Source organism: Musa acuminata, chromosome BXJ3-6 (genome assembly GCF_036884655.1).
Source record: "Musa acuminata AAA Group cultivar baxijiao chromosome BXJ3-6, Cavendish_Baxijiao_AAA, whole genome shotgun sequence".
In the NCBI taxonomy this organism is placed as follows: domain Eukaryota; kingdom Viridiplantae; phylum Streptophyta; class Magnoliopsida; order Zingiberales; family Musaceae; genus Musa; species Musa acuminata.
Genome location: NC_088354.1, coordinates 16,170,436 through 16,196,210, shown reverse-complemented (window position 1 = coordinate 16,196,210; position 25,775 = coordinate 16,170,436). Strand labels below are relative to the sequence as shown.

Below are 25,775 nucleotides of genomic sequence, written 5' to 3'. Positions count from 1 at the left end.
TGTAATTTGATTTCACATGAATAAGAATTTGATATAAGAAAGATTAAACCCCATATAAATCTTGTAATTTGATTTCACATGAATAAGAATTTGATATAAGAAAGATTAAACCACATAAATCTTGTACTTTATACTGTATCATTGTTTAAAAGAATCTCTGTTTGGGGATCAAAGTCTTCTCTTCCTCAATAATTTTTTTTTAATTTTTATTTATTTATCAAAATAAATAAAAATCACTGAATTCATATTTATCAAAATCAGATCAAATGATCGGACCAAAAAAATAAAAAAAAAGTGAGAAATAGATCATCGAACAGTTTGATATACTTGAATTTTTAGCGATTGACCCAACGAATTATATATTTGATTCGCATGAATCATTCGGGTCACATAAAATTAGGTCGATTTTGTAAAATAATCAGTATTGTAAAATAATCAATATTACTTAAATGCTCTTCGCATAAATTCTTTCTTAGTATTTGTTCTAAACGGTGTTTATGTCTAAATTACCCGATCGCTAGTCTCATATTATCTCTTTTGTCCCTCCTTTATTATGCCGTCTCATCTCTCCCCTCTTTCACACCTCCTCTTATGTTTTACTCCACCTTCTATACCTTTAATTTGTTTTATATGATCAAAATTATGTTTTTCATTTTATTTTTAAAATATGATTTTTAAAATTTTAAAAACTGTATATAATTTAAAATTATTTTTATATAATTTTAAGAAATATTAAAATTTTTAAAAAATATATAATTTAATCAGTTGATCCATTCCATCGTTTGATTCTGAGAACCATAATTACAACCGACTCGACTACGCCTACTAATACCAATCCCTACGGTACGATTCTCTGGACACGTACCCGAGCATCACGTGCAACCTGTAAACAGACGCCACAGACTAAGGGCGTTTTAGTCTTTTCATGAGCACGCAGGAAGGCCTTGGCATATTCTCGACCCGGCCAGGGGTAGAGTTACCCAAGTTCTATTAATACCCGACTCCCACCCGCGACGGTCTCTGCGCGATTGCCCTCAGCATCCTTCCCCGTTTCAGCGCAGGCGTTTCATGTCCATCTACCCCACCGACGCCCAAAGGTCCGCAATTTCCCATCCGGCTCGATCGTCTCCCAACCCTCGTCTTCACCATGGCTCTCCACCGGACCCTCGCCGCCCTCTCGACGCTTGCGTCGAGAGCCTCCCCTCCGGTGGCCTCGGCCCCGCTGGATCTGCGCCGGCCTCCACCTCGGGGTCCCATGTCCTTGCTCCAGCAAATGCTTCAGGTGAGTTCTTGCTCGATTTGATAAGTTTTGACGCCTGGCGACGTCAACTCTGGATTCTAGGGTTTGTTGATGTGTTTCCGCAAAATTGGGGGTTTCTAGATGATCTTGAATTCTACGTTAGTTTTAGATTAAAATTTTTCTCTTTCTGAGCATCCTGTTAGATTGTTGAGTTGCCTCAACGGTGTGTATCTTTACTGCTGGATTTGACTGGTTCTTGGTAGCTTAAAGCGATACGAACAAGAAGGTCATGAATATGAGTTGTTTGTCTTTTGTTGTTCGATCAATTGGTTGTTCTATTGTTATCGAGGATTTCAGAATGTGTATTTTCCTGTTCTCTTTGTTGTCGAAAGTACTACTTTGCTCGGTGGTAAGAATAATTTGATGTCAAATTGGTGCAGATAGTCATTACTCCCTGACATTATAACTTTCCAAATCCTAAACAGAGTGGCCGCTTGCTACACTTCCTTCTTTAGAAAGCGCTACTATTGTCTACTTGAGAAGATCATGGGTAGTGAATTTTTTTATTTAGCAACATACGGGTTGTTTACACTGTCATGTGCTTCGACAGCTGACCATCTTAGCACATTCAAGAAACATAATGCTGCACTGAACTGAGCGAGACATGCATTGCGTGCAGTGCGCTAGAAAGACTGATGACATGATTAATGTTCTATTGGTGCTAGCTGTTACTGGGAAGAGAGAATATTAAATAGATGAATCTTCTTGTGGAAGAAATTTCTCATAGTTTCGTGTGACATTTCTTTGGCCATATTTGTGAAATGAACTGTCTTTGCTATATATGATTTTGCAAATTGTGTTTTGCACAATTGATATGAGCTTCTATTTTGATGCTTCCTTCCACAGACTTGAGTTATGTGTCGCAATTTATATTTTGCAGAATCAGCAGCTCCTGCAGGTGGAAATTCTTACAATTCAACAAGGAAGGTGAGGAAATATCTCCTACATCCTTTTTCGTCTTAGAATGGTGTCATATATAACCTCCATTTACATTTACTAATCCATTCTAGCAGATGTGATCACACTCCAATTGCTTGTACTCTTGTATTTTAGTTATTCAATGACATAAGTTATAGTAGTCAGTTGGTCTCATACTAAATTAACAAATTAACAACTTCATGTTTTGTTATAAGAGAAGAACATATTATGGAAGCCATTACATGCTGTATTATGGGATATTGTGCAAATGAAAATGCTAATGAAAAATTAGGATCTAAATTATTAATATCCACTGAAGTAATTCCTCTGAGAACTGCTACTTCAGAAGTTACACAAGAAGCAAAGAGAATAACTCTATACAAATTAAATTTACAAGAAGAAGATGTTGTTGATTTTGAACAGCTTACTCCAATACAACAATTCAAATGACTGAAATTGTTGCATAAATAATTTCGCTTCATCTTTATTAGGCTCCTGAAAATATATGAGAAAAGCATCTACCACAGTTGTGGGGGAACCAATTTCTTCACGGTTTTACCAAATATCTTTTTTTCTGTCTTGCGATCTGGACAATGCAAAGTATAATCATGATTCTTCTACTTAGAGAGTCCATCACGTCATCAACACAGGTCCAGATACCACATTTTTAGGTGTCTATGCATTCAAGAAAGATCCTTTTCGTTTGAAGACCATAGATTGTAATGGAAGACTTAATGTTAGAGTGAAATCCTGCCTTTTGATGTGAGTTACCCAATGGAAAAGTGGGTCCATCAGGTAAAAGGGTCAATTTTCCACTCTGAATTCTTCACCCCTTCCCAAAAAAAAATATGAGTGACATTGACAACATTGATTGGCAAGGCGAGATATTCATTTCTCTCTCACTTAAGTCTCTAACAACTGTTGATTCCCAAGGGATGGAGGCTTACTACAAATAATATGTATTGAAATTGGTAAATTCTGCAAACAGAATGGATATAGAGGATGGTAAAAACATGACATAAGGAGTTCTGTGAATCTTTCCAATGGACAATTGATTACAAACTAGTGAAAACTATTTAATAGTCTAATGTAACTAATTGATGATTTATTGGTAACTGGATGCTTCTTCTAGCACCTGAGAAGTTTCTGAATTTGGTGCTTGTGAATATTTAGTGGTCTTCTCTGTTGAGGTTCAGTTTTCTGAAGTGGTTCTGCCTTGTGCCTCATCTGAAAATATATTTATATTCTTCTTTGCAGGTGATTGGGTCCAGAGTCAGTGGTACTAAGAAAGTCTCATGTTGTAAAAAAAGTGGCACTGCTTATGAATGCCAGTTAGGCAGAGAAGAGGCAGCTTCTCAATTTAGGTCCAATCAGTTTGGACCTTCTCAAGGCAATGAGAGACCACCAGCAAATGCAAAATTTGTGCATTCTGGAAATTTAGCTACAAGACCTAGTGGTCTACATGGGAATGCTGGTCAGTCGGCTACAAGAAGAAACAATGTTATCAATGCTAATCATCTGCTTAATTTCTATTATGATCCAATTTCCCGTTCTGAACCCAGAATTCCTCCAAGAAGGCAGCAGAAGATAAAACCTTACAATAAAGATTTGTTCCTACAGGCAAATTACAAATTTGTGGTTTTAGATAGAGGAGGCTGTGAAATCAAATCTATGGATCCAGATAAAATGCTACATTGGGAAGAAGTGATCTGTGTTAGATACTCAACCCCTTTGCTAGTGCAATGCCCAATTTGTTTGGACACTCCACTTTGTCCACAAATAACATCATGTGGACATATATACTGTTTTCCTTGTATACTACGATACATGCTCATGGGAGAGGAAAATCACAAAGGTGAATGCTGGAAAAAATGTCCCCTTTGTTTTACAGTGATATCTACTAAAGATTTGTATACAGTCCTTATTGAGAATGTTAAGCAGTTCGGTGTTGGTGATCATGCACATTTTACACTTTTAATCAGACCCAAAGTCTCAGTATTTCCTGTGCTGAAAAAGAAACAAGTTGAAAGTTCTACACCATGCACTACAGATGGCCTTTGTGACTTGTTTTCTAAGTTTGTTCTGACTTCTGATGTGGAATTATCTGTGAGGGAAGCTAAATCTGATCTCTATGATTGGCTACATAAAGCAGATTCTGGTCTTGTTGATGATCTGGAGAAGCTTCCATATGTTTGTGCTGCATTGGAACAGCTGGAGGAGAGGATGAAGGCCTGGATGGAGCAACAAACTGACAGCACCATTCCTCTACGGGACCATGTCACTCCTTCCGTGAATTCCAAGACTTCTCTTAGTTCTAAAAATAGGAATTCTCATGCACTAAATTTGACTTCAAATCTTGGAAATGCCGAATCATATGCATATGAATCTGGAATTGGAATGGTGTGTTATATACCAGATCATGAGAAAACTGGCTCTTCCACTGGAAATGCCGAATCATATGCATTTGCTGATAGCACTCTATTACCACTTGCTGCTAATTCTGAACAGCTAGAGAACTCCAACGAAGTCCCATTGTCACACAATCAAGATGAGAGCTTCCAGCAAGAAGAAATGACTTCACAGCGAAATTCACATAGTTGCAGTGGTGGAACCGAAAGGGATTCATACACTTTTTACCAGGTAGTATATGATTTTTCTTGAATTTTGAAATATCTAAATAATTACCCATAAACCTTTTTACTTAAGTCATATTTCTGTGGGAGCAAAACTACATTCACATTTTTTTCTATATGACTTATTATATATATGAATATATAAAATTTGGATATGCTTGAATGCCATTTTATCTGCACAGGCAACTGATGGTCAACATCTTATTCTTCATCCATTGAACATGAAGTGTCTCCTTCATCACTATGGGAGCTATGATTTGCTTCCACCAAGGTGCTTGAACTTCTTGTTTTAGACAAATGCAGATGTAACAATTCCACTTGTTGTGGTTGTTTTAGTAACTTTATGTTCTTTTTTTCGTTGACTTTATTTTTCTTAACCTTTTCTTTTGTGGCTGTAATTAGTATGTTTGTTTCATAGTTTAAACAATTCCTTTTCTGATCACTCATGGTTCAAAATTTTGTACACCTTAATTATGATCTGTCTTCTTGAACTCGTAGCAGCAATTTCGAACGCAAACTTTGTTGATGACCTTTAAGTCCCTAATTTTTCCGTTAATTTGAAATCAAAAGGGTTAATGATACAAGACAGTCATTGGAATTTGTATAAGTAAAGATAATACAAGTTTCTGGAGACCACTTGAACTGTGTTAGATTTTATGTATAGGATTAAAGCAAACAGGATAATATAGAGAACATTTGGTGTTTTGTTGAATAGTGCTGATTGAAATTGCAACCAGTCATTAAATACTCATAAAGGGATCAGATATTCCAACTAGGTTTTGATTGGCTAGAAGAAAGGGTTTCCTTTTTTTGGAATTTAGGAGAAAATATTTGGTTGTTATCATTTATTGGCATATCTTATTTCATCTTCTTTCTGGTTGATCAAGCATGATATACTTGATTTTTGTTTGTTGATTCCTCCTTTTCTGTTGAAATCTTTGTCGTCTGTAGCATATCTGTTCCACAAAATATTTTTTTTACCACTTGGCCTTAGTTTTAGCTTTAGGGACTCTATCCAGATGTAGTTAAGATCAACTTATAACCTCTGATGTTTAATTTAATTATGCTTGATAACCATGTTTTATATAATTACGGGGAGAATTGCTGATTCTTTTAATTTAGTTACAGTTCTACACACAAGGAGTTTTATGCCAAACCAAACCATTTTAGTCTCAGCTAATTTATACCATATTCTGGCCCCTTTTTTGGACCGCTTCGGTCAGCACATTCCAGAAATACATAGAATTCTCCTATGTTGCCAATATTTGAAGTCTTGCCTGCTAGTGTTGTTTTTATCACATCCATGATTATTGCCATTAGGGTTCATAAAAGGAAAACTTTGTTTGCATACAACTACAATAGTGTAGGTGTTTAGATGCATGTGTTTCCATGTTGATGGCAGACAAAAATGATTTCTGTTACATTTTTCTTTGTGACAGCCCATACTGCAGTTCTACATAAAATATTGTTTTTTGCTCTGATGATTGCATGGACAACTGTTAGAAAGAGCTGCTAAATTAAGTTCTAGTCTATGTAGAAGAGGTGAAAAATGTGTTCAATCATTGGGAACAATGGGTGTCTTCTAATGTCAATTTAGGGTCAAATAAGATAGAAACAAATTAATGGGTGGAACTCTTCTTTGGTGTAAAACTATGGGCAATGAAGAGTCATCAACAGGTAATGTCTTTGTTGGTAGCCAAATATCTTTTATCTAGAAATAGTGTTGTCGATGGATGCTCGGGCACTTGCCTAGTGGCTCTGGCAAGGTTCCGGGGAGATGCCTTGAACTGGTTGCAGCTTAGGCAAGCATCTCAGTTGGGGTATTGTGCATCACGGGCGATCACATGAGCCAGCCTAGGTGCTGGCTCAATCCTTGGCTAGTGCGACCATGAGTCAACCTTGCTTGGTTTGCACCATAGGGTTGGGACTTATGTGAGCTGAAGGGCATCCTGTGCGACCTGGTTCAGTAACCAATGCATGCGCATGGGCCTGTCATAGCCTATCCTCTCGGGGAATAAGCACGACATGTCAATTAGGTTGGATATGGTATATGCTATTTTCTAAGGTCTAGATTGGAATCTTGGTTTTTATTTTACTGGAAATGCCTTGGAAGTACTATGAGGATAAGGGAAGTCTGGAGATTTGTACTGCAAATGATCTTTGTGTCATGTATATCATGATTAAGTACTTTACTTGTTGCAATTATGTTAATCATCACTTATATTGGGAACAATCTAAATGCAGTATTAGTGGTGAAATTCTGGAGCTGGAAACTGTAACTCAGTCAGAAGCTATGAGAAGGCGTTACCGCTACCTAAGTCATTTCTCTTTAACAACAACATTTCAGGTAGTTTCTGTCACTTGTTAGGCTTCAGAAAATTGAGATTTGCATTACTTATACAAGTTTTCACTTTTCACTGAATGCAGCTTTGTGAAATTGATTTGAGAGATCTATTGCCTTCCAGCTCTTTAGCTCCATTCTTGGATGAAATGAAAAAGCGTGAAAAGCAGAGGCACCGCCTTGCAAGGAAGGTACATATTATCCGTTGGAATTGAAAGTCTTAAGGTTCTTGATTAATATTGCAATTTCCAAGTTATTGATGTAGACATTTGTTTTGTTGGTTTTTAAAATGCTGATATTTGTTCAATATATTTATTAATGAGATGAACTATTAGTATCTTGTGGGATTTTCTTGGTCAGTGATAACTCTCAGAAATGGTTGATATTGTCATTTTATTCCACGAGGCAAATATTTATCTAATGGTGCCCTCATTTTGGAGTTTTGAAGAAGTTGTTTGGAGACCTGCATTTATGATTTTGTGCACTCATCAACTGCTATCATGGTTACTCTTCTGCATTTCCAACAAATGCCAGGCATGTCATAGTTGGCAGGTTATATTGATTTTGAATCACAATACATGTGTATGTTGGGCTTGCATCTAAAATGCACATGCTACAGATCAAAGTTCGTCTTACCGGTCCATACTGGTGTATCGATCGACCATTGGTATGGTATGTATCGAGCCGTACCGATGTACATATGATATGGTGGGGCATGCTGATGTACCGGTATTTACCGCACATATCGATTTCCTGTCAAATTGGTATGTACTGCCCGTATCGAGTAGTATGCTGTAGTACAGTGAACCTTGCTGCAAATAAGTTTTCAACTTGAGTGATGTGTGTTGAGAGAGTTCTTGATCCCAACCCACCTTGTTTGTTGTATCGGTGAGGGTATGACTGTATACACTTAAAAACATAACAAGATGGGGAAGTTCGTTGAGATTCATGTTTTAATCTATTTAAGGTTCTACTAAGTACAACTCTTTGATTTCAACCCAGTTTGTTTGCTGCGCTATGTGAGGTATATCCAGTGATGCAAGTTTCTCCTCACCCAGACATATATGGACCAGTTGGTATTTACCATTTTTGGCGTAAACCTGATCCACATGCAGTTTAGGTCTTACTACCTGGTTTCGGCCCATTACCATCATTGTACCAGGCGGAAAGCCCATCCAGTGTAAGCCTAGTCAAAGAGCCCTGTTGTGGTCTTTTTAACAGCATAAAAAGGACTGAACAAACCTTTTTTCCTTTCTTCATTCTCATTCTTTTCTCCTCTCATCGAAATCACACTCCACACTCAGACCAAATCTCTTCCAAATTTACTCAAGACTTCAAGGAAATTGAGTGACAAGATGTCTCCCTTACAATCCATACTTTGTGAGCTCCATGAAGATAATAGTGACATGAACCAGAATGTAGCGTACTAATGATGGTGGCCTTGACAGCCAATCTCATATTCCTGCCACTCAAACACAGATGGTTGGAACGTGTATCTAGTAGTTTTTAAGTCACACCACCTAAGATGTGGATCAGGGAGCATGAGTAACCATGCAATTCATTTATGATTGCTAAGATAAAGGAAAGAAAAATGTTGTTGATCTATATGAGGATATGAGGTGTTGCCTACATGATATCAAACCGGATAGCAGTCCCTTGCATTCTTAGTCTTCCTACTACCTTGGATCTTATGGTCAACAAATACATGGTGATAATTGATCAACCTTTTCGGAGTCAAATGCATCTTACAACATGCAACAATGGTACCGATGAAGAGTGATGAGAGTGCATCCATGTGGTCAATACTGTAATAAAGCTACTGAAAGATTAAAGAGGGAATAATGTTATGGCTGGCCTAATGAATAACATGCAATTGATTGATCAATTGGTGTTGGTTGAACTTGTTGATATCTGAATATATGTTTCAGATCAGCTAAAGGCATTCTTGAAATAATCCTAAAATATGCCATGACTGTCAGACTTACATGTTCACTGACTGGTCTGCATCATCAATCCAATTTTAAAATGCAAAACTCCATCTGTGTGCAAATTAAAGAAAGGTGTATCGTGGGTTAGATGGTGCTGTTTATGTTGTCATTTCACATTTTTTTTATCTGTCATGAAGTATGATCTTTTTGAACACCATAGCTGATGGATAGAAGTGGCTGACAAATTTAGGAGGCTTCTAATGTCTGGATCCAGTATGGTTGTCTGACCTTTAAAAATGAATGTCTCAGTGTTGAAAGTTGCATATTGAATATCTTAGTCCTTTTCTTCTGCCCTCAAGGAAAATGATGAGAGAGCAAGGGCTGAAGCAGCATCTGCACAGCTCAATCTGATATCATCTGCTCAGAGGCAATTAACTCACAAAGATGTTGTGTTTTCATCAGATGACTTTGAAGGTATGATCTTTGTGCCTCCAGTATTGAAATCATTTTCACATGTGAATTTTAGAGCATATCTAATAAATTCTGCTTTTGTGATAACTGTTAAAATGTGTTTCCTTTCATTTTTTCAATCTTAAGATGTTCGATGAGTATCATCATTACTAGAAATGCATATTGTTTTGATAGATAGTATCACTGCTGTGAGTTGCATTAAGGGCATTCATTAACCTTTGTGGAACTGCAGTTTTTGCTGACTATTTTCTGTTCCTTCTTAAGCATTAGGAGCCAACATTGCACCATCCAGCAGTCCTCCCACTGGTGAGAGAAAACTGTTTTCTGATGTAACACGGCTTGGTTTTGCTGCTGCACATGATTCACCTTCTTTAAGAGCTGAAGAATCTGCTGATGTATCAGGTGATGTGGCTGAAGCTTCTCATGTTTATGGTATGGTTTACTTGAATTGATTTCTTAGTTGGTTATTTCTTTAATATTTCAAGTGAATTTAATGAAGTTTAGTCCCGACTTGGTCTGCCATTGATCTCTGCTGATGACCATATATTTCTTGTCAAAGTCATCAATTTCTTGTGGTTTCCAAAAGAGTTATCCAAGGTCTTTACCTTTCTTGCATACCACTATTCTTCTTTTGACATATGCTAGTCAAACTAATTTTTCATCCTTCAAAATCAGGAACTTCTACTGTAAATTTCAACCAGTATTTTCAAAAGTGCTGGACCCTACAAGGCGCCAAGTTGCCTAATTGCTCGAGCCACTAGGTGCTTGCCCAAGCAAAACAAGATGCTTATCTTACAAAGATATAAAAATATTATTAAGTATTAAGGATTATTACTAAAAATGCTTCAATAAAACATGACTATTATTATTACATATGCAACTACCACTAAAACATCAAATCATATGTATCCCAACCATCTATAGTGTACTCAATTAATAAAATGATTATTAACTTAGTCCATATCTTAATAATAAAATAATATAAATTCGAACACCCATTGGCCCAATACTCCTAAGAGCTCTTTTAATTATTAAGGTGGAAGAGAACAGAAGACACAAACCAGATGGGAGTGAGTGACGGCTGTGGAAGACCCAACGGATATGGAGACACTTGGCTAGATAGGTAGGTCAGGGTTTAAGTGGGTCTCCATGCAAGGTCAAGCTCGAGCTATGGGGAAGAAGTCATGCATGTCAAGTCCACACGTGTGGGGAACTAGATCACATTGCTTAATTGACCGTTGGCTAGGTCAAGGCAAGGCTAAGTTGGCAAGGGGTTAAGCGTGTTTTCAGGTGAGGTCTGGCTTGTGCCTTGGGGGGAGGTCATGTGCATGAGGTTAGGTCAGGGCATGGTTGGGTCAGTGGGGGTTCCTGCACGAGGTAAATCTCACTTTACAAGAGAGGGGTCACATGTGTCAGGCTTGTGGGCATGGAGAACCATGTTGCCTTGTGTGACCACACATGCTGGTTTAGTTCAGGGCAAGGTTGGTTTTGCAGGGAGTTTCATGTGAGGGAACCTCTTGCAGTTTTATTTTTTAATAGTTAATACAACTCTTTCCCTATTTAAATTATACCAAAAATACAAGAAAAAAAAGGAAAAATATATCTAAAGAAACAATATTCCATCACTTAATGTTAGTCAATCTTATATGAGAAAATATTCACTTTATTTTTTTTTTCAAAGGCATGCCCTTTCTTATCAACAGGATATTTGGTTGGGATTATTTTATTTCATGTCAAGTGTCTTCAATTAAATGTAACTTCCTAATTTCTTTCATTCTAGCTCATTTACCTTTTCTTCTTGTGTGATTAATTGTAATCAAAATAATTAAGATGTCGCTATGTAACAAATTATTGCATGGTAAAAATTCCATAAAATACTAAAATTATTCAGAAGATAAATCAAACAAAATTTTGTCTCATTTGCTTCTGCTGCTTGGGAACTTGTCTTGAGTTAATATAACTAGAGTTGAAATAACAGAGTAATCGTCTTTAGATTGGCCTTAATGATAGGATATATATTATGGTTCAATGATTTCAATAGGCGCTCGGGCGCTCGGGCACTTGTCTTGAGTTGATATAACTAGAGTTGAAATAACAGAGTAATCGTCTTTAGATTGGCCTTAATGATAGGATATATATTATGGTTCAATAATTTCAATAGGCGCTCGGGCGAGGCGAGGCCCGAGCGCCTCGCTTTATTTCCAGGCAGCGCACTTCAAAGAGGCACCGCCTGGCTCACCCGAGCCCAGGCGCCGGGCCCTTCGGGCGAGTGCTTGGGTTAAACCAAGCGACTGAACTAACGTTTTAGGTCTGGTTCGGTCTCTGGTGCTTTAGTTGGTTCAATCGAACCAACTAAAGCATCGATATTAGCCTCCTTTTGCGACTTCCCAACCCTAACCCTGCTCGTTGCTCCCGCTTTGATTGAACCGACTAAAGCACCGATATCAGCCTTCCTCTTGCGACTTCCCAACCCTAACCCTGGATTGAACCAACTAAAGCACCGATATTAGCCTCCTTTCGCGACTTCCCAACCCTAACCCTGCTCGTTGCTCCCGCTCCGATTGAACCGACTAAAGCACTGATATCAGCCTTCCTCTCGCGACTTCCCAACCCTAACCCTACTCGTTGCTCTCGCTTCCGCTGTCGTTGCTCGCCGCTACTACTGCCACTGTTGTCGCTCGTCGCTTGCCGCTCCCGCTGCCACTGTCGTCGCTCGCTGCTCCCGCTGTCGCTGCTACCGTTGCCACTGTCGTCACTCGCCGCTCCTGCTCTCGTTGTCGTTGCTCGTTGCTATAGCTGTCGCTGCCACTGTCGTTGCTCGCCGCTCCCGCTGCCACTGCTCTTAGTTAATAACCTCGATCTTCCTCTTACTCACACTCTTCTCACTTCGTTTGTATACTGTTAACAGTATATTAATAGTATACTGCTAACTGTATACTAGTAATAGTATTTTTATTTATTAGATTAATAATATATTATTTTGATTTTAATACTGTTAATTTTTATTTATTTGAAATTATTGTTATTGTTTTGAATTTTGAGATTTTTTGTTAATGTGATATTGTGATTTTACGATATTTTCTTAATTTAATATCATATTTTTATTTAAATAATTATATTTATTAATTATATTATATATTTTTATATTTTAGCATTTCGTTTCGCTCGGATGAGCACCTAGGTGAGCGCTTAGTGCCTCGGACATTTTTGGATCTTGACACCTAATGATTTTTAAATCACTATTATGGCTAAATTGAAAGTCGTAGTATTAAATATAATGTTGGAAAAAAAGACATGGATATGCAAGGAAGTTTTTTAAAGGATTTTGTAGTTGTTGAATAGAAAATATATTAAATTAAATAAGGAAAATAAGGTTGATGCCATACATGAACCAATCAAGGTTTAATTCCCAGGGATGAAGGCTTTCCACCTTTGCTAACATTTTAGTATTTTCTTGTCAGCTTGCATAGGCATACCACATTTTTTGGTCTGACAAAATTTTGGTAGGGTCATCAGCATTTAGTACCTTGTTTTACACTTGTGATCCCCTTTCCCTACCCTTTTCATTGCAAAGGCCATCTAGATTTGTTGCCTCACATTGTTAATATTCTTAGATATAGGATCCACACTGATCAGCACAAAGCAATCTTGCAAGGGTAAGTCACCACTCTGGTTGACCTCTGTCAATATCATGTCAGCTTTGGCCAAAACTTCTCTCTTTAAAATTCTTGAGAATCCAAAACTATAAATTGGAACTCTTGGTTTGAACTAACTTCAAAACATCAGTGATTAATCTTAGGGGTCTCTTTGTTTGAATTTATATGCCAAATTAATCAAGTTGGGGCCTTGTGATTGTTCACAGACCATATAGAGGCCCTTTTACAAAATAACAGTCAATTATGCCTTTAACCAAAAAAAATTAATGACTGCTGCTGAAGATCTTTATCTTAACCTTATAAAATTTGTTATAGACAGCGAATGTGACTGTCACCCTTCAAATCTAGTTCTCTGCTGAAACTTGTGCATCCCTTCTGGTGACAGTGGTTTTGGTTTATTAATTTTATCAAACTGCTGGAACATCCATATTTTACTTTTGTGTTATATCAAAAAGCATTTTCTGGATGAGATTTCTTTAAGGCATAGCTTATGATCTTTTTACTTTTGGTTTCAATACAGCCCCTAGGCCGATGACAACATCGTCATTTGCTACAATATTATCTTCTGCCTGTGATGTTGAGAGCTCCGAGCAGCAGACGAGTGCACAGGGAAAGAAAGGGAAGAAACCAAATAGAGTGCTTTTGTCTACGGCCAGCAGCCGTCGCTACTGAGTTTTCAGCAAGGCCTATGTTCATATTTGATGTTTTATAGCAGCTGTATCATGTGTGTTCATTTAGCTGCCGAGGACAGTGGTTTAATTGGTGGATATTTTGGTATGTTCAATAAATGATGTTACTTAACTGGATTTTGGTGTCTGGTTTTCTATACATTGCCACTATTTTCTATGATACGGATGCTGCAGTCTCTGTTTCCTGTGCACGACGTTGAGATTAAGTCATACAAGCTCTCAGAGCATATTAAATTCATTCTTGAAGTTAGTACGGCTGTGATTTGACATGATTTAATATGTATCTACGATTTGACCTGATTTAACATGAATCATGTATCTACGATTTGACATGATTTAATATGTATCGAGATATATTGATATATCGAATGTTGGAATGTATCGATGGTATTTAAAAAATCATAAAAAATAATTTTAAAAATATTTTAAAATTAAAAATAAATAAAAAAATTAGATTAAAGTTTTAAAGTTAAAAATAAATATAAATTTAGTTTAATTTTAGTAAAAATAATCTAAATTAGGAAAGAAGAGTGATACATATCTTTTTTAATCTTTGAGTAGTTTTGTGGTATGTTTCGGATCATTCTTTCATAAATATTGAATAATTTATAAAGAAATAATTTGAATCGTTAAGTTTTTAAAAAATAATTTAAACTTTAAGATTTAAATGAATTAAGAAATTAAATTATGGATATATCTAGTTTTGTTACAAAAAAAGAACGATGAGATTTCATGAGTGGTGGATCAAGGTCTTGAATCCTACGCAGTTATATATCAATTTGATATTCTTGTAAAACCCAATCTTGAAATTGATCTCATGATATAGTATACTAATATACTGTATGCTATTAGTGCATCAATGTGGTGATAGCCATAGTCTGATCATTGTGGATCATGCATGTCCGAGGCGACTCATGAGGTAAGTACGATTATGGCATGTATTGGTGTGGAGCAAGAAGAATAATATCGGAACTTCTACTTTCGTCATTGTTTTACTACTCCATATCATAAGATCAATTATCATTTTACTTCTCGGAGAAGTATGACCATTACTATATTACTATTTTTCGTAAGATTCTCTATAATACAATAGTTATGAATATGATGAGCTTCACTCTGTGTCTACGTCATGTAGGCTTTATCGCATCTGCTCAAAATCATCTACTTCTTTCCCCTTCCCTTTTTGTGTATAAACTTGACCAATACCTTTTTGAGTTCAATAATCTTAATCTTAGTTCTCCACTAGTTCAACCCACTCTAATATCGACTTTGAATTTTCATTGTAGAGTTGGAGATCGATGGGATCAATCTATATTTCCTCTAGCTCCTTGTTTAACTTGGCACACTACAATCTTAGCCGCATGTTATAGTGGACATGTATTAATTTCTCCAACTATCTTTACGATAGTTTATTGCGGACCTTTATGTGAATCAATGCAAACATTGACTAATTACATACGTGATTACTGGATGTCGTTTGCGAAAGTATACGAACGATAACATTCTTTAAATTTGGCGCATCTTCTTCTCCAAGTTGTAGCCACCACTCAACTACAAAATTATATAATTGGACTTTATTGACATAATAAATAATTAATATCAATATAGTTTATAATCAACATGTAACTTCTTTTTACTAGGATTCGTATTATAACAACACGATACAACTATAATATTAGGGAGTGAACCAATTGTTTTTTAGAATAACCGATCGTCCATAATAGCATCCGCTGCATCAATAGTGTTAATAAGAGTTTATATATAATATTTCTTAATGTCAACAATAAATCTGATCACATTCCAAGACTATACCGAAATTGAATAGTTAGATTTAAATAACACGTTGCAAGACAAATATAAAAAAAATATGAATTAAATTACATTAGTAATTTAAAAAATAAATAATAGTAAAATTTTTTAAATATTAAAATTATGAAGTAAATTATATTAAATATAAATTTACTTACATTATGGATATCTTGGTTTGTATGAACTTTAGTCCTACGATCGATGATCTATAAGTATTGCTCGATCATAAGATTATCTTTACATGCTTTCTTGGCCTTCTTTCTTACTATAATTAGTATATGTCTAAGATAAGACATTTAGGGATGCTTGTCCATAATGACTTTACGGAGGACAACATAAAGTGATTCTACTCCTGTTATGATTTCTTTCATGGTATCTCAAAATTTATAAGAAAAAATAGTCTTTTCTATCTTTTTTTTCATTGCTCAATCTCAAATACATAGAATTGGACCATTCCTGTGAGGTGACCATTGCTTTGAGGTCCTGTCTCTTTTGTTATATTGACTTTAAGGTAATGAAATTTATAGCAAATTGAGTGACTCTAAGTCTAAATATCTTACCATTTATATATTTTTACATTAAAGAGTAGACCCAATAATAATTATATATAAACTTTATGATCGAATGTGCTCAAGCTACATACTTGCTGACCAAAAGCTTACCAATATTCTTTAATATTAGATCCATGAGCCGCACATTGAGTCCAAAATAATGTTTTCCTTTTTCTCATCAATTGTAAATTGGCTTTCTTGAAATTAGCTCTATTGCCGATGACTATATGAACAAATGTACTATGCTATGATCTTCTCAACTATAGTGTCAATTAGGATTTTAATATAATTTGCATATGGAATCTTGTTGGAAGCATTAATTGATGTATGAAAAACCACCACCAATCTATTATAATAAATAAATAAAATTAATGATACTCATTTTTATTAGCCTTGTCCAACTATCACACATTAGTGTCACCCCATATTTATCCCACTGTTTCTTTAAGGATTTGATCCAATCGTTCAGTTCTGCTATCTCCACATCTAAATATAAATCATATATCTTCGGTGTTGGAGGTTGGATCCCCAAGCTAGACTTTTGAATAGAGGAGATCATGCTTTGACAATATGGACCTTGAGTTGTGTTTGTTAGAATCCTATGAAAGTTGAATCATTTTACAATTGTCTTCCCAATATCATATTTCTTTCCTTTGTATATGCATTGTCAATCTGTGTTTGCTTTGCTATCTGTGGAGGATACACTTGTGGATCAATATTAATAATATCTCATACTGACCTACTGCCAAGTCCTTTCATAAAACCACAGATTCCATCTAACCTCATACTACCAATTCGGCTTAATTGAGGAGGGACAGTTGGTTGTCTCATGTTGGTTGACCTTTGGATTCCTTATGGCATAAGCCCATTGTTATCACCACACTCTCATTATGAGTTAGGTTATCAATGTCTCATTGCTTCATTGTATATTGCACTGATATTCTAGTGATGCACGAATATCAACTATGAGATCTGGGTTGATTTTATCGTAGCCCTTATTTTCATTATAAATAAGCTCCTACATAACCCTTCAGTATTCTTCTGCAGCTCATTTCTTTTTCATTATATCGTCCCTTCCTTGTTATAACTTATTTTAAAAGGATTTACGAACATCCGTCGGAACATTTTTGCATTTTGTAACATCGGGATACTTGTCGACCAAATACATCCTCACCCGAGTGATTCCTCCACCCTTGCTAATGTAGTTATAATAAATACATTACTAATAACGATAGTTCTCATTCCGATCAAAATTGAATTAAATAACAAAGTGCGATTATATGTAGTGAACCCTATTTTGTCGCTATAAACATGTTAATCAACCTATTTGGCATTAAATATGTAGAATTAACTTAATATCATTAAATTTTTTATTAAATACACTAGTTATAGTAATAAAAAATTAATTAAATCCTAATTAGCTCTATTTTACCACTATAAATATGTCAAACATCCTAAAAGGTATTAAATGTGTATCTAATCCTATATTAAATTATAATAAAATCATCATTAAATACATTAATCATACTATTAATATAGTTAATTACTCCTAGGACTCTTTCATCATTATAAACATGTCAAACTCTAATAAGCATTAAAGACATTTAATTGAATCAAAATATGATATCATTATAATTAAATACACTAATCATAATATTAATATAATTAATTAATCTTTAATTAGTCATTTTTCACTATTGTATACATGTCAAGCACTTAGATACTAAAGATATTGAATTGACCTAATATTAATCAAATTTTGATTAAATCATTATTAGAACTACTAACCACTATATTAAAATCTTAATTAAAACATAATTACACTTATTATACCATACAAATATATAAATCACCTTAATATGTATAAAATATAAAGATTTGACCCATAAAATGTCTAATTTTAGAAAAATTAGTATTAAATACACTAATCATAATATTAAAGGCCTTAATTATTTCTTAATTAACACTATTATAGCATTAAAAAATATATCAAAACATATTAGACATTAAGTCATTAACCATACAGAATAGGCTGAATCATCTCATAAATCAATAACAATCTAAAAAGAAAACACACATCTTAATTAGAGTATTTTTCTTCTTAATCCTTCTAAATTAGCCCCAAAAAATGATTCAATCTACAAATTATAGTTTTATTGAGTTTAGGAGAATGAAAATGTCAGAATGAGAGAGAAAAATGTGAGCGAGAAAGAGTTTGAAAGAGTTGAAGAGATTGAGAGAGTGAAACAAGTTGAAAGAGGGGGGAGAAAAGAATTTAAAAATCCTTTTCAATGATTCAAACGATCAATTCGACCATTTGAAATAGGGTAATCTGCTCTTGATCAATAATAATAGAAATCTAATCATTGCTAACCTATACCAAGCAAAAAAATAGGATTTCGAACATTACCGATCAGTACAGATCCCATATCAGGCGATACAGGGTCATATAATGATATCATCTAGTATAGGATATTTTGTGTGCGTATCAGACTGGTATTTACTACTTATATCAAGCGGTATACATCGATACAACAAACCATGATTTCATATAAGGTAAATGTCCAATTTGATAACATGATATATATATATATATATATATATATATATATATGGTGGTTCAGCTATATTCATATTTATTTGACGTATATATATTGATATATATTGAGTTTATCGGAAGTTGCCTGCGCATCTGTGGTTTTTTCAGTATATCTATATCTTCTTTGTTTGGCGTATATCTTAAGAACGATACAACCAAAAGTGATAGTAGAGCTTTCTGTTTGGGCGAACTTTCCTGGGAAGTTCTCATATTTTTAGCCTTTTTTTTTTGGTGAAAAATCGTCTCTTATTTTTTATTTTTCCCACTTTATTTGGGCCCAATTGCATCATCGGTAGTTATTTTTTAAGTTTATCCCTCAATTAAGATAAAAAAACTTGTCCACATGAATTTTTCTGTAATATACTTTATCATGCATTATGAATCATATACATTTTAACATTAGTTTCAATTATTTGCTTTTAAGGTTGAGAAATTTTGTCAATCATATAAAAATTTTGTATTGAAAGAATGGAACTAAGGTTGATTATTTAAATTCCCTCGTGCATTACTGGATAGCTGCTTGTTAGTATGTGGCAAACCAACCTGAACATCCTTTGTCGAGCTTGCTAAGTATCTTTTTAGCCTATTGGGTGTTGTTTTTAATGTGCTCCGTGCGATCTCAATCATGTGGACTTTAATTCTTCAATGTAGTTGCTTCGGCACCATATCAGGTTGGATGGAAGTCTGTTGATGTCTCTGCAACTAGGTGTCTTAATCGACTCCTTGACGAATGACAGTGATATGGTAAATATTTGAGGCCAGCAAGGATTCCACGTGTATAGCCTAATCGATCAGGCCCACTATGTTAGTAGGAGGGAAGAATATTCTTCAAAACATTTTAGGTTCATCGTACATCGAGACCTTCTTCCCATCTATCATGTCGTGACGTCGACTATGTCATCACATCGATAAGATTTTTTAAGTTGAATGCCGTCACATCCTCATGTCTAGTTCATCTCCCATGTCTTGTTCACATCCTCACGTCAGCTTCATCACCTAGGTCTTATTGCCTGACTTGCCTTCTCAGATACCGCGTGACCATCCTACTCCTCTCCCTCCAATTTGTTGCCTAACTTAGTCAAGTCGATGATCAATTGCTCAAATCTGGTTGTGGAATATGATCAAGCTAATAATCGAGCATGTTTGGGTGAGCATACTATTAGATTATATAGTCCTATCTAATTAGACATGATATATTATGAATATAATTAGATTTTGATTATGATCATCGATCAATAGAAAGAAAATCTAGTTATGATATGATTCCTTAGAAGATGATCTTGAAGGGAGAGACTATCATAATTATATATCCTAGGCTTTCTTTTCTTGCCTATGAATAGATAGGACCTTCTAGAGACTATATACACAATGTGTGAATAATTGGATATGTGAAAATACAAACACACAGATAAAAATAGATAGAGATACGTGATATTATTGAGAAATTACAGATCTTCTCTTATCCTTTTAGTCATTTGATCTAGCTAATGAAAGATTACATATCTTCTCTCACATCTCCTTTATCCATATATCCATCACTTATAGTGGTCATGTAAAGGATAGGAAGAGAGAAGAAGACAAGTCTAATTCTCTTTACAGATTGACATTATTATAGATTTTGGGTCTAATGATGATGCCCTTATATATTAGATAAATGTTTTTGAGTAGTATAGAAATGTACGTATCATAAATTTAGATATATTGTTATTTGATTTCAGATTTTGGCATTAAACTCTTTCGTATAATAATAACATATCATGGTTTTTTATGTTTATAATTGGTATCAGAGCTATGGTTGTGAAATCAAATACTTTAGATCTATTTGTTTGTACCTTTCGCTCACGAAAAGTTGTTAATCGATTTTTCTTTATGATGTATAAACGATTCTTCATTATTGTTGATATGCTTTCTATTCAGTCCATCCTATCATTTACTTACGAGCGATGTAAGGTTCATTGTATTTGATCGAAGGATCACTATCGACAACTTGTCATTGGCGATAGTATTGTTAAGGGCAACGACCTCCAGTGGTCACTCGTCAAGTCATGGGCAATGGCTGCACACCGCCACTGTGTGCGACGGCTATGATGGCTACATAGTGCCATTGTGTGTGGCGATTGTAGCAACATCATCATTACTTGTAGCGGTAGCATTTGCTAGACTAGACATTAAGGAGGTTGTGCATAGTGGTGATGGTCGTGCCTCGCAAACTAGCTATGGATGATTGCTGTGGCGCCTCGCATAGCGATTATGGCATGTCACACAACAACTATTGATGGTGACTGCATTACCTTACATAGTGACCGTAGAAAGGGAGGAGAATTAGAGTTTTTCTTAAAAGGATATTTTTACTTCAGAAATGGAGTAATTCCTATTTGTATCTCTAAGTTTACTTTTCAATTTTACACTTTTGAAATAAAAATTTTCTCCATATATCCTAAGTAAAAATTATAGTTTTACCCTTTAGAAATTAAAATTTTATAAATTATATTTTTAATTATAAAATTAATTAATTTGATTTATTTTAATCAAATACTTGATCGAACTTAATCATAATTATATTTTTATTATTTTATTGGATTTATATTTGATCAATCAAGTTTTGATCAAATTTAGGAAAAATTAAATTTTGATCGATTTTAATTTTTAACTGACTTAATTAGGTTATTGTTAATTCTAGGCTTACCCAATTAAATAAGGTTGACTAGTATAAGGATTCTATATGAAATTTTTTAAAAAAATTATAATTTTCTTTGATAGTTTTCTCATATGACATATTGATAATATTTTGCATGTGATAAATAAAAATCTAATTATTGCTCTTGAATATTGATTAAGTTATTCACATATATATGTTTAAAGTTATGAAATAATATTTATTTTTACATAAAGGTATGATTTATATTTTATCATGATTACAGTTATCATATGAGTTTTTCTTTATGTTGATTGAAATTTAATAATTATTATGATTATTATTTTATTATTGAATTGTTTTGACATAAATTAGATTAAAATTTTTTGATAAATATTATTTGTAACTTATATCTCTAAGCTTTATCTAATCGGTAGTTGCTAAAGTGACTGGGATGATAGACATATGGATGTAATTTATAATAAAATTTTTATCATTTATAGGATATTTTAAACTGTATTTTATATTATTGTATTAGTCTTATAGTCGCTAAAGTGGCCTAGACTAATACCTTATAAAATTTTATTAAGAAATTAGTTCTAAATGATATTAAGGAAAAATAATATTTGCACTAGCACATATGATTATGAGATTTAGATAATCTAGGAGAATCTACTTCATGGGTCGGATGATATTTTAGGATTGTATAAAGGTAGCAATAGTATTCCACAAGGATGGTATTAGTCCCCTATAAATAATTTGTGTGAAGGCTAAATATATCAATATTTCATTCAAAGGTGAAATCAAGATGATATCAATAGTTCAATAAAAACTTAAAGTATTAATATTATATATTACAATGGTACTTCCTTCATTATATTTTAATAAATATTCTTTTTTGATTAAATTATTATAAATAGCTTGAACATATGTAATTTACACTAGTTATGTTAGACCTTGATCAAATCAATTAAAAAGATCACAAACTTAATTACTAAAAATTTTATGGAATAAATAATTAAGATAACTAATCGAGAAAGGCATAAAAGACTCAAATTTATAATAGTTACGACTAATATTTAGACTTCATTATAATATATAATTAGTACATTAGAATATTTTAAAAATTAATTTAAATTTATTGATAAGTCATTGATTGACATATTAATGAAAAAATTAACTAAAATTTAGTATGAAAATATTTGATGAATTCATTATTATATCTTCAATATGGTTGACAAAGCTATAAGCTCCAAAACATTGAGCATATATGTATTTGAGTTCGTTCTCCTATAGTTTTTTTTCATTCTATTTCTTCTTCGTTTGATTCATTTAAAATTTATTATAATAAAATTAAGGATAATTAAAACTTAATGAGTAGACTAGTATATGTCTTTATAAAGAATTAAGATTAAAGTAGAAAAGGCTTATAATATTTTAAGTACAACTCAAGGAGTGGTTAACAATAAAGGAAAATTAAAGTATAAATCACTTGAGTTTATAAATATTATATACTTCATAATAAAGTGTTAATTCTGTGGTAAGAAAGGTTATGTGAAAAATACTATAAGGTTTAGTTGGAAAGGGAAAAATATAAGTATGACCTTTATATATTTCAAATCAAATATTATAAAAAAAATTTCTAATATTTGATGGATTGATTCTGATACTTCAACATATGTTACTAATAATAGAGATTCATTTCAATATGAAAACTAAAGGAGAATAAAATATTCATTGTTAGAAGAATTCATCTTAAAGCAAAAACGATAGTCATTAGTACTTATCGCCTATATGCCTAAAGACGATTCATTTGATAAATCTTGAGGATTCATGCTATGTTCCTACCGTTCTAAAAATTTGGGTTCATTCTATGGAATTGTCTAAGATATTATTTCTCTTTTGATGGTTGTAAACTTAGTATATTTATGATTTAATAAAAATAATTAAATATAAGTATACATAATTAATATAAATATTGAGTTTACAATAATCCTGTAATCAAATATTGGGATAAAATATAGTTTTATAAACTATTTAAGAATATATATGCTTATATTTGTGGGTCACTTCATATTTTTTTTAGTAAAAAGAGATATTTTATCATATTTATAGATAACCTGTTAAAATATTACTATATATATTTAATTCTTATAAGGTCTTAGGCTATTGACACTTTTAAGTATATATAAATAAAGTTAAGAGATAATTAGATAATAAAAATTAAATTATCAAATCTAACAAGGGTGATAAATTTTATAGTAGATATGATGAATTAGATCATATTTTTAGTTCTTTTACTAAAAACTTAGAAAAGTAGGATATTTATTCTAGTATGATTTACCAAATATGTCATAATAGAATATGATTGTTGAAAAGTGAAATCATATTCTTATGGATATGGTTAAAAGTATAATATAAGGAAAAGTACTAAGGACGATTATGTATGTCATGAATAGGGTTCCTAATAAGTTATTTCCATTAACTTCTGTTGAGTTATAGACTAATAGGAAACCTAACCTGATATATTTATATATTTAGGATTATTTTACATAGATAAGAGTCTTCAATTCATATGAAAAGAAATTAGATTTAAGGACTATTTATGAATATTTTATTATTTATCTAGAAAAATTTAAAGGGGTACATATTTTATTATTCGAATCATAAAACGAGGGTAGTTGAATTTGGGAATACAAGATTTATAGAAAATAGTGAATAAGTATGAGTGAAAATCTTGAAATTTAATCTTGACATTAAGGATATTCATGTTGATACTCCTTTATCATTTAAAAGATTGTTACCACTTAAATTATTAAATAATTTGATAAAGGTGAATAAAAAAATAATATTAGTGAACTCTTACATAATATTGATATCGCTGTTGATGATTTTACAAAATGACCATAATCGATAGTTTTGAGAATATCTCAAAGGAAAAGGAGACCTATAATTTATTATTATTATGCAGTATATCTATAAGAATCAAATTATCAAAAGGATATCTCATTATTTTCATAAGTTATTAAAATTAGTGATTCTAAAAAGTGATATGATACAATAAAAGAAGAGTTGAAATCAATGACCAAAATGATGTCTGATAACTTGTCGAATTACCCAATAATTATAAAAGAGTATGTTATATAAACATGACACAAATGGTAATATCGAATAATATAAAAACTAGACTTGTAGTAAAAAATTTTACTTATAAAAAATGCATAGACCATAATGAGACATTTTTATTTTTTTTGAATGAATTCATTAAAAATCATTATGATATTAGTGACTTATTATGATTTTGAATTATATCATAAGGATGTGAAAATAAGTTTTTTGAATGAGAATCTAGATTTATATAGGTTAACCTAACTGATTCGTAGAGAAAATAAAAAATATATAAAATTTGTTATGCAAATTTAGGAAATCCATTTATAACTTTAAATAAGCCTCCAAACAATAGTATATAAAGTTTCTAGATATCATTATTGTTGAATCTTGGATTTTGATGATGAAACCAATTAATAAGTGTTTATAATTTAATCTACATTTTGAGTGATGCAGGATGCTTCGATTAGGGAGAGACAATTAAAGCAGGAAGAATCATATTGGGCCGGAGGAAAACGTGTCAGAAGATTAGACATCGGGCCGGAGGATTGGTCGACGTATCAACAGAAGGCTTCGAACCATGGATTCGGTCATCGAGCCAAGAAGAGCAGATATTGTGCCAAGGATATCGGAGTTGCGAGGTCAACTGGCCGATTGGGCAATATGCCGTAAAAAAGGATGATGTGTCGAAGAATCGGGCGAAGCGTTGATGGACCAATGACATGTCGGACGACATGATTCATGCTTAGTAATAATTGTCTAGATTGAAGTATGTTTTTATGTGTGCAGGATTAACTATGATAGCAAGGCATAAAGCAAAATGAAGTCCCGGAGTCAAGAACACGATTTCCTTAGGAGTTCGAGAGTTCGTCGGAAGTCCAGACGTTCGTCGGAAGTTCTACCAGAATTGACCGAGAAGTCCTGGAGCTTGCTAAAGAAGCTCATTGGAACTCACCAAGAAGATCGTCGTGAAGTCCAGGAGCTTGCTGGGAGTCCGCCGGAACATTGCCGAGAGATCATTGGAAGTTCGCCGGAAGATCGTCGGAAGATCGCCGGAAGCTCGCTAGAAGAAATCAGACTTATCTTGCTTAGAATATGTCTTAGGAATCGTAGTTAGCACATAATTAGAGTTGGGAT

The 25,775-nt window shown here is 33.5% G+C and overlaps 1 protein-coding gene across 3 annotated transcripts; it reads left to right on the top strand.

Annotated features, from left to right (window-relative positions):
• The first annotated feature begins 996 nt into the window (after nucleotides 1–996).
• LOC103988593 (uncharacterized) lies at nucleotides 997–14,053 on the top strand. Of its 3 annotated transcripts, XM_018827905.2 has the most exons (10): nucleotides 997–1,282; nucleotides 2,181–2,227; nucleotides 3,476–4,858; nucleotides 5,034–5,122; nucleotides 7,096–7,198; nucleotides 7,279–7,383; nucleotides 9,480–9,594; nucleotides 9,856–9,897; nucleotides 9,994–10,023; nucleotides 13,768–14,053. In XM_018827905.2, the coding sequence occupies exons 1-10, from the start codon at nucleotides 1,069–1,071 to the stop codon at nucleotides 13,917–13,919; spliced, it is 2,280 nt and encodes a 759-aa protein (XP_018683450.2). In that variant the 5' UTR covers nucleotides 997–1,068; the 3' UTR covers nucleotides 13,920–14,053. The 3 variants fall into 3 exon arrangements, with proteins under 3 accessions (XP_018683450.2, XP_009405454.2, XP_009405452.2); XM_009407179.3 differs by lacking the exon at nucleotides 9,994–10,023 and having other exon boundaries at nucleotides 1,000–1,282; nucleotides 9,856–9,993; XM_009407177.2 differs by having other exon boundaries at nucleotides 1,000–1,282; nucleotides 9,856–10,023.
• The last annotated feature ends 11,722 nt before the right edge of the window (nucleotides 14,054–25,775 follow it).

What these genes read in the sequence shown, in the direction of transcription:
- LOC103988593 (XM_009407177.2), top strand. Translation starts at nt 1,069, where the DNA reads ATGTCCATCTACCCCACCGACGCCCAAAGGTCCGCAATTTCCCATCCG. An exon ending in CTTACAATTCAACAAGGAAG is followed by an intron (nt 2,228 to 3,475) that starts GTGAGGAAATAT and finishes TCTTCTTTGCAG; the next exon opens with GTGATTGGGTCCAGAGTCAG. An exon ending in TTCATCAGATGACTTTGAAG is followed by an intron (nt 9,595 to 9,855) that starts GTATGATCTTTG and finishes TTCCTTCTTAAG; the next exon opens with CATTAGGAGCCAACATTGCA.